General features: G+C 40.6%; 1 protein-coding gene across 1 annotated transcript in view; it reads right to left on the bottom strand.

The window, feature by feature from the left end:
* LOC118242752 (basement membrane-specific heparan sulfate proteoglycan core protein-like) overlaps positions 1-8230 on the bottom strand; it is a 12347-nt gene extending 4117 nt beyond the window's left edge. Inside the window, exons 1-8 of the mRNA XM_035535107.1 lie at positions 8152-8230; positions 5789-6127; positions 4905-5243; positions 4028-4366; positions 3160-3498; positions 2206-2544; positions 1334-1672; positions 455-793 (exon numbers count right to left, since the gene is read on the bottom strand). Of these exons, the coding sequence (XP_035391000.1) occupies positions 455-793; positions 1334-1672; positions 2206-2544; positions 3160-3498; positions 4028-4366; positions 4905-5243; positions 5789-6127; positions 8152-8230 (2452 nt within the window). The remainder of the gene's footprint in view (positions 1-454; positions 794-1333; positions 1673-2205; positions 2545-3159; positions 3499-4027; positions 4367-4904; positions 5244-5788; positions 6128-8151) is intronic.
* Positions 8231-13798: the final 5568 nt, after the last annotated feature.

Below are 13798 nucleotides of genomic sequence, written 5' to 3' on the forward strand. Positions count from 1 at the left end.
ACAATAACAACAACATTCATAATAATAAATTGAAAGTGAAACAAACCTCATGTGCACAAGCGGTTTAAGCAGACTTTAAAGTAACGCATTAACGCAACCTCACAGTTAAAAAACTTAGAGCTGTTAAAATATGTTCTTTTTGACCAAAAGCACAAGTGGTTTAATCGGTCACTAATGTAACATGGGGCGAGTGATCGACGGATGCAAACGCAGAGAGGAGCGAGATTTATTAAGCACAAATCCAAAATCACGGTCATTTAGACAGTTCAGGGTCACTGAACCGAGACGGACAGAACCAGGGAACGAAACAGGCATGAATATCGGGACTTAAACAGGCAAACAAGAAGGAGGACAGGAAATCTCTCTCTCTCTCTCTCTCTCTCTCTCTCTCTCTCTCTCTCTCTCTCTCTCTCTCTGTGTGTGTAGTGTGTGTGTGCATGTTAAAGCTTTTTACCTGTCACAGTTACATTGATATTATGGCTTATAGTGGATACACGTCCGTCTACTTTACACCTGTATAGACCACTGTCAGCAGTAGATAAGTTTCTGAAAACCAGGAATGAGGTCTTATATTCCCCAGTAATATTCCTCCATTCTGTTGTGCTGTGACTGGAGTGATTCAAAGGTTTGCAGTCATTCCCCTCATCAACTTTGCACCATGACAACGCTAAGTTTTCCCAGCAGTGTGAAGGAATGCTGACAGTGCAGTTGATCTTCAGGGTGCTCATTGGAGCAGCCCTCCACACTGTGTAGCGAGGCACCGTGAGAACTGGAATACACTCCAGGAAAGACCCTAAAACACAAAAACAACAAAAAGATGGGACATAGTGCTGCTACTACTAATACTACTACTAATAATAATATTTACAACAACAACAACAATAACAACAACATTCATAATAATAAATTGAAAGTGAAACAAACCTCATGTGCACAAGCGGTTTAAGCAGACTTTAAAGTAACGCATTAACGCAACCTCACAGTTAAAAAACTTAGAGCTGTTAAAATATGTTCTTTTTGACCAAAACACAAGTGGTTTAATCGGTCACTAATGTAACATGGGGCGAGTGATGGACGGATGCAAACGCAGAGAGGAGCGAGATTTATTAAGCACAAATCCAAAATCACGGTCATTTAGACAGTTCAGGGTCACTGAACCGAGACGGACAGAACCAGGGAACGAAACAGGCATGAATATCGGGACTTAAACAGGCAAACAAGAAGGAGGACAGGAAATCTCTCTCTCTCTCTCTCTCTCTCTCTCTCTCTCTCTCTCTCTCTCTCTCTCTCTCTGTGTGTGTGTAGTGTGTGTGTGCATGTTAAAGCTTTTTACCTGTCACAGTTACATTGATATTATGGCTTATAGTGGATACACGTCCGTCTACTTTACACCTGTATAGACCACTGTCAGCAGTAGATAAGTTTCTGAAAACCAGGAATGAGGTCTTATATTCCCCAGTAATATTCCTCCATTCTGTTGTGCTGTGACTGGAGTGATTCAAAGGTTTGCAGTCATTCCCCTCATCAACTTTGCACCATGACAACGCTAAGTTTTCCCAGCAGTGTGAAGGAATGCTGACAGTGCAGTTGATCTTCAGGGTGCTCATTGGAGCAGCCCTCCACACTGTGTAGCGAGGCACCGTGAGAACTGGAATACACTCCAGGAAAGACCCTAAAACACAAAAACAACAAAAAGATGGGACATAGTGCTGCTACTACTAATACTACTACTAATAATAATATTTACAACAACAACAACAATAACAACAACATTCATAATAATAAATTGAAAGTGAAACAAACCTCATGTGCACAAGCGGTTTAAGCAGACTTTAAAGTAACGCATTAACGCAACCTCACAGTTAAAAAACTTAGAGCTGTTAAAATATGTTCTTTTTGACCAAAAGCACAAGTGGTTTAATCGGTCACTAATGTAACATGGGGCGAGTGATCGACGGATGCAAACGCAGAGAGGAGCGAGATTTATTAAGCACAAATCCAAAATCACGGTCATTTAGACAGTTCAGGGTCACTGAACCGAGACGGACAGAACCAGGGAACGAAACAGGCATGAATATCGGGACTTAAACAGGCAAACAAGAAGGAGGACAGGAAATCTCTCTCTCTCTCTCTCTCTCTCTCTCTCTCTCTCTCTCTCTCTCTCTCTCTCTGTGTAGTGTGTGTGTGCATGTTAAAGCTTTTTACCTGTCACAGTTACATTGATATTATGGCTTATAGTGGATACACGTCCGTCTACTTTACACCTGTATAGACCACTGTCAGCAGTAGATAAGTTTCTGAAAACCAGGAATGAGGTCTTATATTCCCCAGTAATATTCCTCCATTCTGTTGTGCTGTGACTGGAGTGATTCAAAGGTTTGCAGTCATTCCCCTCATCAACTTTGCACCATGACAACGCTAAGTTTTCCCAGCAGTGTGAAGGAATGCTGACAGTGCAGTTGATCTTCAGGGTGCTCATTGGAGCAGCCCTCCACACTGTGTAGCGAGGCACCGTGAGAACTGGAATACACTCCAGGAAAGACCCTAAAACACAAAAACAACAAAAAGATGGGACATAGTGCTGCTACTACTAATACTACTACTAATAATAATATTTACAACAACAACAACAATAACAACAACATTCATAATAATAAATTGAAAGTGAAACAAACCTCATGTGCACAAGCGGTTTAAGCAGACTTTAAAGTAACGCATTAACGCAACCTCACAGTTAAAAAACTTAGAGCTGTTAAAATATGTTCTTTTTGACCAAAAGCACAAGTGGTTTAATCGGTCACTAATGTAACATGGGGCGAGTGATGGACGGATGCAAACGCAGAGAGGAGCGAGATTTATTAAGCACAAATCCAAAATCACGGTCATTTAGACAGTTCAGGGTCACTGAACCGAGACGGACAGAACCAGGGAACGAAACAGGCATGAATATCGGGACTTAAACAGGCAAACAAGAAGGAGGACAGGAAATCTCTCTCTCTCTCTCTCTCTCTCTCTCTCTCTCTCTCTCTCTCTCTCTCTCTCTCTCTCTCTCTCTCTCTCTCTCTCTCTCTCTCTCTCTCTCTCTCTCTCTCTCTCTCTCTCTCTCTCTCTCTCTCTCTGTGTGTGTGTAGTGTGTGTGTGCATGTTAAAGCTTTTTACCTGTCACAGTTACATTGATATTATGGCTTATAGTGGATACACGTCCATCTACTTTACACCTGTATAGACCACTGTCAGCAGTAGATAAGTTTCTGAAAACCAGGAATGAGGTCTTATATTCCCCAGTAATATTCCTCCATTCTGTTGTGCTGTGACTGGAGTGATTCAAAGGTTTGCAGTCATTCTCCTCATCAACTTTGCACCATGACAACGCTAAGTTTTCCCAGCAGTGTGAAGGAATGCTGACAGTGCAGTTGATCTTCAGGGTGCTCATTGGAGCAGCCCTCCACACTGTGTAGCGAGGCACCGTGAGAACTGGAATACACTCCAGGAAAGACCCTAAAACACAAAAACAACAAAAAGATGGGACATAGTGCTGCTACTACTAATACTACTACTAATAATAATATTTACAACAACAACAACAATAACAACAACATTCATAATAATAAATTGAAAGTGAAACAAACCTCATGTGCACAAGCGGTTTAAGCAGACTTTAAAGTAACGCATTAACGCAACCTCACAGTTAAAAAACTTAGAGCTGTTAAAATATGTTCTTTTTGACCAAAAGCACAAGTGGTTTAATCGGTCACTAATGTAACATGGGGCGAGTGATCGACGGATGCAAACGCAGAGAGGAGCGAGATTTATTAAGCACAAATCCAAAATCACGGTCATTTAGACAGTTCAGGGTCACTGAACCGAGACGGACAGAACCAGGGAACGAAACAGGCATGAATATCGGGACTTAAACAGGCAAACAAGAAGGAGGACAGGAAATCTCTCTCTCTCTCTCTCTCTCTCTCTCTCTCTCTCTCTCTCTCTGTGTGTGTGTAGTGTGTGTGTGCATGTTAAAGCTTTTTACCTGTCACAGTTACATTGATATTATGGCTTATAGTGGATACACGTCCGTCTACTTTACACCTGTATAGACCACTGTCAGCAGTAGATAAGTTTCTGAAAACCAGGAATGAGGTCTTATATTCCCCAGTAATATTCCTCCATTCTGTTGTGCTGTGACTGGAGTGATTCAAAGGTTTGCAGTCATTCCCCTCATCAACTTTGCACCATGACAACGCTAAGTTTTCCCAGCAGTGTGAAGGAATGCTGACAGTGCAGTTGATCTTCAGGGTGCTCATTGGAGCAGCCCTCCACACTGTGTAGCGAGGCACCGTGAGAACTGGAATACACTCCAGGAAAGACCCTAAAACACAAAAACAACAAAAAGATGGGACATAGTGCTGCTACTACTAATACTACTACTAATAATAATATTTACAACAACAACAACAATAACAACAACATTCATAATAATAAATTGAAAGTGAAACAAACCTCATGTGCACAAGCGGTTTAAGCAGACTTTAAAGTAACGCATTAACGCAACCTCACAGTTAAAAAACTTAGAGCTGTTAAAATATGTTCTTTTTGACCAAAACACAAGTGGTTTAATCGGTCACTAATGTAACATGGGGCGAGTGATGGACGGATGCAAACGCAGAGAGGAGCGAGATTTATTAAGCACAAATCCAAAATCACGGTCATTTAGACAGTTCAGGGTCACTGAACCGAGACGGACAGAACCAGGGAACGAAACAGGCATGAATATCGGGACTTAAACAGGCAAACAAGAAGGAGGACAGGAAATCTCTCTCTCTCTCTCTCTCTCTCTCTCTCTCTCTCTCTCTCTCTCTCTCTCTCTGTGTGTGTGTAGTGTGTGTGTGCATGTTAAAGCTTTTTACCTGTCACAGTTACATTGATATTATGGCTTATAGTGGATACACGTCCGTCTACTTTACACCTGTATAGACCACTGTCAGCAGTAGATAAGTTTCTGAAAACCAGGAATGAGGTCTTATATTCCCCAGTAATATTCCTCCATTCTGTTGTGCTGTGACTGGAGTGATTCAAAGGTTTGCAGTCATTCCCCTCATCAACTTTGCACCATGACAACGCTAAGTTTTCCCAGCAGTGTGAAGGAATGCTGACAGTGCAGTTGATCTTCAGGGTGCTCATTGGAGCAGCCCTCCACACTGTGTAGCGAGGCACCGTGAGAACTGGAATACACTCCAGGAAAGACCCTAAAACACAAAAACAACAAAAAGATGGGACATAGTGCTGCTACTACTAATACTACTACTAATAATAATATTTACAACAACAACAACAATAACAACAACATTCATAATAATAAATTGAAAGTGAAACAAACCTCATGTGCACAAGCGGTTTAAGCAGACTTTAAAGTAACGCATTAACGCAACCTCACAGTTAAAAAACTTAGAGCTGTTAAAATATGTTCTTTTTGACCAAAAGCACAAGTGGTTTAATCGGTCACTAATGTAACATGGGGCGAGTGATCGACGGATGCAAACGCAGAGAGGAGCGAGATTTATTAAGCACAAATCCAAAATCACGGTCATTTAGACAGTTCAGGGTCACTGAACCGAGACGGACAGAACCAGGGAACGAAACAGGCATGAATATCGGGACTTAAACAGGCAAACAAGAAGGAGGACAGGAAATCTCTCTCTCTCTCTCTCTCTCTCTCTCTCTCTCTCTCTCTCTCTCTCTCTCTCTCTCTCTCTGTGTGTGTAGTGTGTGTGTGCATGTTAAAGCTTTTTACCTGTCACAGTTACATTGATATTATGGCTTATAGTGGATAAACGTCCGTCTACTTTACACCTGTATAGACCACTGTCAGCAGTAGATAAGTTTCTGAAAACCAGGAATGAGGTCTTATATTCCCCAGTAATCTTCCTCCATTCTGTTGTGATGTGACTGGAGTGATTCAAAGGTTTGCAGTCATTCCCCTCATCAACTTTGCACCATGACAATGCTAAGTTTTCCCAGCAGTGTGAAGGAATGCTGACATTGCAGTTGATCTTCAGGGTGCTCATTGGAGCAGCCCTCCACACTGTGTAGCGAGGCACCGTGAGAACTGGAATACACTCCAGGAAAGACCCTAAAACACAAAAACAACAAAAAGATGGGGCATAGTTCTACTACTACTAATACTATTAATAATAATCACAATCATATTATTATTAATAAAAACAACAACAACAATAATGATGATGATAACAACAAATAAAGTACTGCATTAACGCAACCCACTTTAACGCAGTGTTAAAAAAGTAGTGCCATTAACTATCACAGATTCTTTTTGACCCTATGAATTACCCATAGTCCCATAAGTACAAGTGGTTTAAGTGGATACTAACATGAAAGTGTGGTAATAAAAATAGTGTTTACAGGGGAAAGAGGCTTAACAATGAATTAGACATATTAATAACATAAAACATAAGGGAGTATACAGATCCTGTGTCCTTTCAGAATGATTTGTGTACAGGGCAGAGGCCTCTGCAGGCTTCAGCAAAGGATCATGGGTAGACTTTGGTGGACCTCAGTTGGACCTCAGGTGGCTTTGGTGGACCTCAGGTTAAGATATATGACCTCTCTACCAGGCTCAGGACCATACAGAAAAACAATCTTTTTTAGCATAAGGTCAAGAGAAGTCGTCTCTTGGAATGTAGTGGTAACGGGTTCCAACTGTTGTGGGTATTAAATATCAATTTGCATATATTGACTAATGTGTGGTTTGGATGTGATGGTGGCAAATGCAAACACTAACGTGTAAAAGAAGGTGGGGTGAATACATAATCACGTCTGACAAATGTATAAAAATGTGGGTTCTGTGTTTGGTTGTTAGATATTCTCTGGAGGGTGCCTCAATAATGCTTGCTAACATTAACCTGCAATAAAGGACAGGACTAGCTATTCTCTTCTACTAATTCTGAAGTCTGCATCTTTATTTTATATTTGAATGTATAATTTTAAAACTAGCTGACTGGGTACTTAGAAATGACAAAAGGATCATAGGAAAGTCATGAATGTAGCTTGAAAATTGTAGAAGAAGATTTGTCTAGGAATATAAATAATAATTCTGAGTAGATATTAGAAAAACAAAATAACAAGAACAGTAATAATGACTTTAAAATACTTTGAAATATAACATTTGCCCAAGGTTTGGCAGTGAAGATTTAAAATAAATTTAAAATGTTTTGCTAAGACTATGTGCAGGACAGAAAATGCAAACATTTACGGTTTAAATTTGTGTGTATTTGATATTATTATATTTTTGAAAAGACAGTAGCCTACATTGAATATGTGTTGCAGGGGTTGTTAACTGATGGCTCTTAGAGATCCTAGGATCCATATAGTATTATGAACCAACTCTCAAAATGTTCAATAATTATGAGCTGATGAAATGTTCATCAGTGATGTAGGGAAACAAATATGCATAAAGTACAGGATACACACAAGTGGATTTGGGAGTGTTTTATGGCTTTAGAAGTGAAGTGTCTAATGTGATGCTAGCAGCAAGCTGAGAGAGTCCATCTGAGAGAGCGCACCTGAATAGTACATTTTTATTCAAACTGCATTACACTTTAGATAGCATAAATCTGTAATTTATCATTTACTAGCATACCAATACCACGTGAATATGCAGGTAACGACATATTATATAATGTGCAATTTGTTCAATTGAAATTTATCACTGACTAAAATGTATCGCTGATTCATTATTTATCAACATCTATGATTGTCACCCATTTATTCACAGCAGCAGAATTATTAACTCTGCTTGACATAATTGTGTCTAGTGGTGAAAGAGCTACAGTCAAAGTAAAAAGGGGGAAATAAAATAAATACTTTTTACTCAGTTAAAAGTAAAAGTACAACATTAAAAACTCATCAGCTCACATTTGGTACAGGAATGCAGGATTTGTACTTTGTCACTCTCTAATGCGCTAAATGAAATTCTACCATTTTGATTGGTTGAATTTGTATACAATATACAAAGAGACTGCATAATGATAGGTATGATATAACAACATCACATGATTTATTTCCATGATGGTCCTATTTTGATTGTAGAGCCTCATTATTAACATTATTAACTGGACAAATGAAATTGTAACTCACCTTCTGTTACGCCACTACTGACCAGAAGCACATGCATGACTATCAGATTACTGATGACCTTGGAGACACAGGATGTCATGTTCGTAAGTCTTCAACCAGAACTACTTTCCGGAGTCACAGTGCAACACATACAATCGGTCTGAAAGTGTAAGAACACTCCTCTTTCTCATGTTTCATCTTGTCACTTTTATATCCGCTCTTTGCCTCTGTTCACCCCCCTTTGTCTATTAGTTGCAGTTAGGAGCACATTTGCTGTCATCTGGTGACCCTTTTGTACATTAGATTTCACCGGACACTACGAACAAAGCTACAGCGATTAGCCCCTTTATTCATTAAGTTTTAAAGGCTTATCATTAATCAGTATCATTACATCACTGACATCTTCATGACTGACAACCTTATGTTTGACATCCTCATGTCATGAGTATGTGTAGCACTGTCATGTCTTTGACAAACTGCCATTTGCTCACTGCCATAACTGTGTCTGAGTCTCTGAGTTCAGCAGCCAAAAGTCAGGAATCTCTGGTCTAAGAAGACAAACTGACTTATGCAAGACCTGAAATACCAGAGCAGATCAAACAAGAATCAACAGAAAACTGTCAATTCTATTTGCCAGCAGATTTAACCACATCCCACTGTGTCTGGAAAGGGTTTTGTTCACCTACTGTAACATTTGTGTCAGAGAAGAGTCTGCCATGCATGTTGCTGGCCACCAGAGGTTCTCATCACCAGATTATTAACAGTCTCCATGGTTACTCATTTCACCCACCTGCATCCTTTCAGTTCATTAACACACTATATAATGCTTCTAGGAGCTCAGAGAACTTATGAAGGCTTGCCATCTTTTCTTAGTCTACCTACCAAGCTGTTTATTGTTGGTTTTCCCATATTCTGCCCTTTTGCATACCTTCTGGCTTTGGGATTTTTGCATAGCCCCTTTTTCTCTGAGGATAGGATATATGCTCTATGGAGCAGAGTTGTTGATTTCCAAAGGAACAAACTGTAAATATAGTTGTGCTGTTATATGCCACTGTACATTCTCCTGTAGCTCACCTGGTAGAGTAATGTGCTAACACCACCAATGTCATGGGCTTATTTCCCAGTGAATACACTTCCGGTCTACTGAAAAATGTAAGTCGCTGTGGATGAGGTGTTCTGCCAAATACTGTACAATTAGTAATTACAACCAGTTTGAGCTAAAGTTAACATACCTACTAGGGTGAGCAACAATATTCCAGGTCACTTGCTACATTACCACTATGTATTTGTGGTCACTTGCCTCAGTTATAGGTAGGAATGAGTGAGAAGCTAATGTCAGTTTGCTCTCCCCAGATTGACCAGCCTAAACCACAGTTCCCACATATTAACCCTTGGATCCTGCAGTGACAACCTATAGTGTTGCATCCAGTCCCCTCGATCTAGTCTACACAGCACACTCATCTCCAAACCCCTCTTTCCCCTCCATATCACCTGTAGACTTCTGCATTATCATCTGCCATCACCTTTATCTGCACATAAAGGCTTACTTCTCCCTTATCTCATTTATTGTTTCACACTTCCACTCTACTGTTCTGGACTGAAAGGTAAGACTCACCAGCTAAGAAGAGATCAGGACACTCTGACAGAGCAAAGCTACGGGGCTTCCTCACATCACGCCTAGAGGACTGAAGACCTGTACTGAACTGTGTGAAGCAGTTAAGTCCTTCAGATTAGAAGGGGCAACCAAAAGCCTTCGGTGACTACTGACTCTGACTTCACACATAATGAAGACATTGTAGAGGTTGATGAAACCTCTGATTCCTGGTCAGAATAGAAATGGAACCCTTGTGTCTATCAGGATCATGCAACAGAGGGTGACAAGTTTATTTACCTGCTCAGCAGAGTCTACCTATGCTTGGAAAAAACAGGCAGCACTGCGAGAATGATGTTTTGTGACCTCCAATACACAATACGACAGCCGCCTGTGCTGTTAGAGGAAAAGCAATTAATGCAGGTCAGAGCATCTAGTGTGTCCTGGACGCTGGACTAATTTGACTGCCCAAGCACAGTTTGTTTGGCTTCAGGGCTGTGTCAGACCCTGCCAAGATCAGAACCCGTCCTGTTCACCCTAAGCACAACTCAGACCGGAATCATGTCATCTACAGAAATAACACAGAGCCTTAATGAAGGACTTTGCTGAGTGGTGCAAACTGAGACATCGGTAAGGTGAAGGAGATGGTGGAGAACCAGGACATACGAGGAGAAAGGAGTGGTGAGGACTTGTAAGTGCCTCGCATATGGACGATGGTCTCGAGTGAACTACTAACACATAAATACGTCAGAGTGGCCTCTCAGTTTGAGGCTTCTTCTGTGGGTCTTCTATCAGTCTGTTATTGCAAGTGACCTCTACGGGGTGGCGTGCTGGAGAAACTGCATTAGTGCGAGTGATGGCTGTGGGCTCAGTCAACTAATAAGGAAAGCTCTCTCTGTCTTGGGGGTAAAACTAGAATGAGGGACAGTGAATAAAATCTTGGTTAACAGAGTGTCTAAAGTAACAGACTAAGTAACTGTGCTGTTCCAAGGAATGAACTGTGAAGTCATTCTTCTCCATGGTCATTAGGGTCAAATTGCTTATTAAAGTAACAAATATCCAGTCAAGAGAGACAAAAACGCCTTCACCTCTTGTTTCTCAGATGCCACATTACAGACAGAGTAATCTCTCCACAAGGTGTTCTCCATGCATAATATAGGTGAATAAATGAGAACCGCATAATTTTTAACACCTTTGATACATATAAACACAAAATGCTATGAATAAATGTCCTTGTTATTCATCATCTTGACCGAATATTTGAAAATAGGATAGATTTTCAAAGTCTTTACAACTAAATACTTTTTTTTCTCAAAACTTCATTGTTACTTTTGTCTCTACATTTAGTAGTTTGTGTACTTCTTTTTTGCTAATATTTACTTTAATGCAGAGTGATGTATCTGAAGACATACAAACATCTGAGAACATTCTTTCACACACAAACCTTAGTCTTCAATTGTGGATTGTTCAGCTAAACGTTTTGGTGGGGTTTACATCAGGTGACAAAAACCTGACTCTGAAGGCAATACTACTTGCTTGTATCTTGACAAACACTTCAGTGTGGGGTGTTTAGTTTTTGTTTTGGCAGGGGTGGTTGACCCCAGGGGTTTGCCTCATGATTCCAGAGAATGTATTTGAATGTAGAGCAAACTGGAACCCACTGTTGAGGACCAGTGTTGCAACTGGTGTTGCTAACCATCATTCTGACTCTTTACCATGTCTGTTAACCCAAGTTGGACTTCAGTCTGGGTTTACTCCAGTGACATATCCAAGGATACTGTAGATGCTTTCTATATGGCATTTGGCGTTTAACATGTAGTGCAGAGTAATTTAACCAATGTTCAATCACCTCAGACCTATTACTGTAAAATGGAACCACTGTGAAAATTAATCGACCATTCATGAGTATTTTGTGCATGGATACCACAAAAACAATTCACCCATACATTCACTAGGTGGCAGCATTTCTCCAGTAAATGCGTGATGTTCTGGGATTCCTGGCAAAATATTTGTCAGGTTGTTTTGTCAAGCTTGTAAAAGTCAGAATCAATATTTAAGTAAATAGCAGGTGTTCATGAACGAAGAGGGAAAATAATGTAAAATGTTTGCAAAATTGGCACACTGTGGCATAGATCACCCATTAAATGTCTTGTCTTTGTAAGCCATCATGGGCCTCAGGATTGAGGTGTAAATGTGAGATGTAATTTAAGTCTTTTACACCAAGCCCTAAATATTAAGAAGACTATGTACAATTCCGTCTTGCTGCCCACAAAGATGGCTTTATCACAACATGTTTTTACTTTCCCCAGCTTAGAAGGGCTGAGCCGAAGCCAAATAGCACGTTCTGTAGCACCCCCAGCAAGCCCTTCACAGCAGCGCGGGAGACTGAGCACGTCAAGGGCACTCCAGAAAAGCAGGAGAAACTGAGCCCCAGGAAACTTGAGAAAGAGGGAAAATGATGGAAAAAGTGGAAAAGGGTAAGGAAAGATGAGAGAATGGAAGAACAGGGAATGCAGGCTTGAGCACACTTGCACTCACAAACCCTGGTTTGTCTGTAACACACCAAGAAGCAAACAAGAAAGCTGCTGGATATGATAAGATGTTAGATTGTCTTACTTTTACCGCAAACTAGCAAAAATAGAACCTTATATTTTAAAAAATCTAGCTGCCAGAAGTGTATGAGCCAGAATGTCTATCCAATAATAGCTTTACTTAATCAAAGGAACAATGTATGTGATCAGGAACATTGCAGTAATAAGTTGTGTTCTACTGTTGAGAAATGTTTATTCATCATCTTTGCATAGTGATCTGTATTTCACTCAGGAATCCACCAGTTCTCCCTACTCTCTCTTCAGATGTTATTTTGGGCATTTTTTGTTTATGGCATCAAGTCATTCAAATGATTACATTCCTTATATCATCAAGGTAAATACTGACAAAATCTCTGTTGTGATTGCTTTGAATTCCACCAGATAGCACCACTGTACCTAAGTCACATGACAGCACTCATGGAATTCAAAACAGCACACTTTTTCTAGGAATGTAAACAAATTTCAGGAGTTTCAGACAAAACATATTTGAATGAGCCATGTTAGACTGATTATTTTCATATCATTTAACAGTTCCATCTGTGAGCGAGATCCGCAGTCTCAGACTCACAGTGACCCATCTCAAAACATAACACATGCATTCTCTCATTTCCCCAAAATAACATCATTTATAGTTGTGTATGCAGGTAAACACAGGTTGCCAATGGAGACTCTCATAGTAAGGCCTGACGTAGGTGAGCCACCTCACATTTTGAGCCCATAGCTCAAATAAACAGCGAGGATCCCCTGGATCCTGTTTTACAAGCACTGGCATTCCCGCAGGCAGAGGCATTTCCCTGGGAATCAGGGAAAAGCCCACCTAGGATCCACAGGAGACAAGACGACCCCACACCACATGGTGTTTCCTCAGACACACACACATATTCACAGCTATAACAAGACCATTACAGCATCACGGTGAGTTATTTTTATGTGCTACAAACAGACAATAGTGTTTAAGAGAGTTTTTAAAAGTATTTTTATAAGAACTGGGTGGCATTTCACCTCATAAGGGTTGCACTGTAGTTGGACCACCACAGGTCAAACTTATTCATGGGAGGAACTTTCACAAACTCATGCCCATTAAAACTAAAGTAATGTATTTCAGTTTCAAAATGCCTTCTCTGATCCTCTGAACTCTTAAGTGCAGCTTTAATGTTGTGGTTGTGGTAGTAGGTGCTCGTAATTATTGGCTTGATGTCAACCTTTGCCTGTCAGAGGGAAGTTTTTTTTTTTTTAATCCTCCACCTGTAAAACATCGCGTTCAGTGGAGGATGGAACAGCTGCCGCAGAACCGGGTTTCTTCGCTACCTCGTAAAAGCGTAAATTGGAGAACTACAGCCTCATTAACACCCCGGGGTCTCTCCTCGTGAAGCATGAAGCCATTACGCAAACTCGCATGCCGAAACCAAAAACGCGGAGGATTTCGTTCAGTGTTTCCTACACGTCATATTTTGCTCCGTTCCTTGGGCGAAGGAGCAGCGCCAGG

The sequence above is a fragment of the Electrophorus electricus genome, chromosome 16 (genome assembly GCF_013358815.1).
Source record: "Electrophorus electricus isolate fEleEle1 chromosome 16, fEleEle1.pri, whole genome shotgun sequence".
In the NCBI taxonomy this organism is placed as follows: Eukaryota; Metazoa; Chordata; class Actinopteri; order Gymnotiformes; family Gymnotidae; genus Electrophorus; species Electrophorus electricus.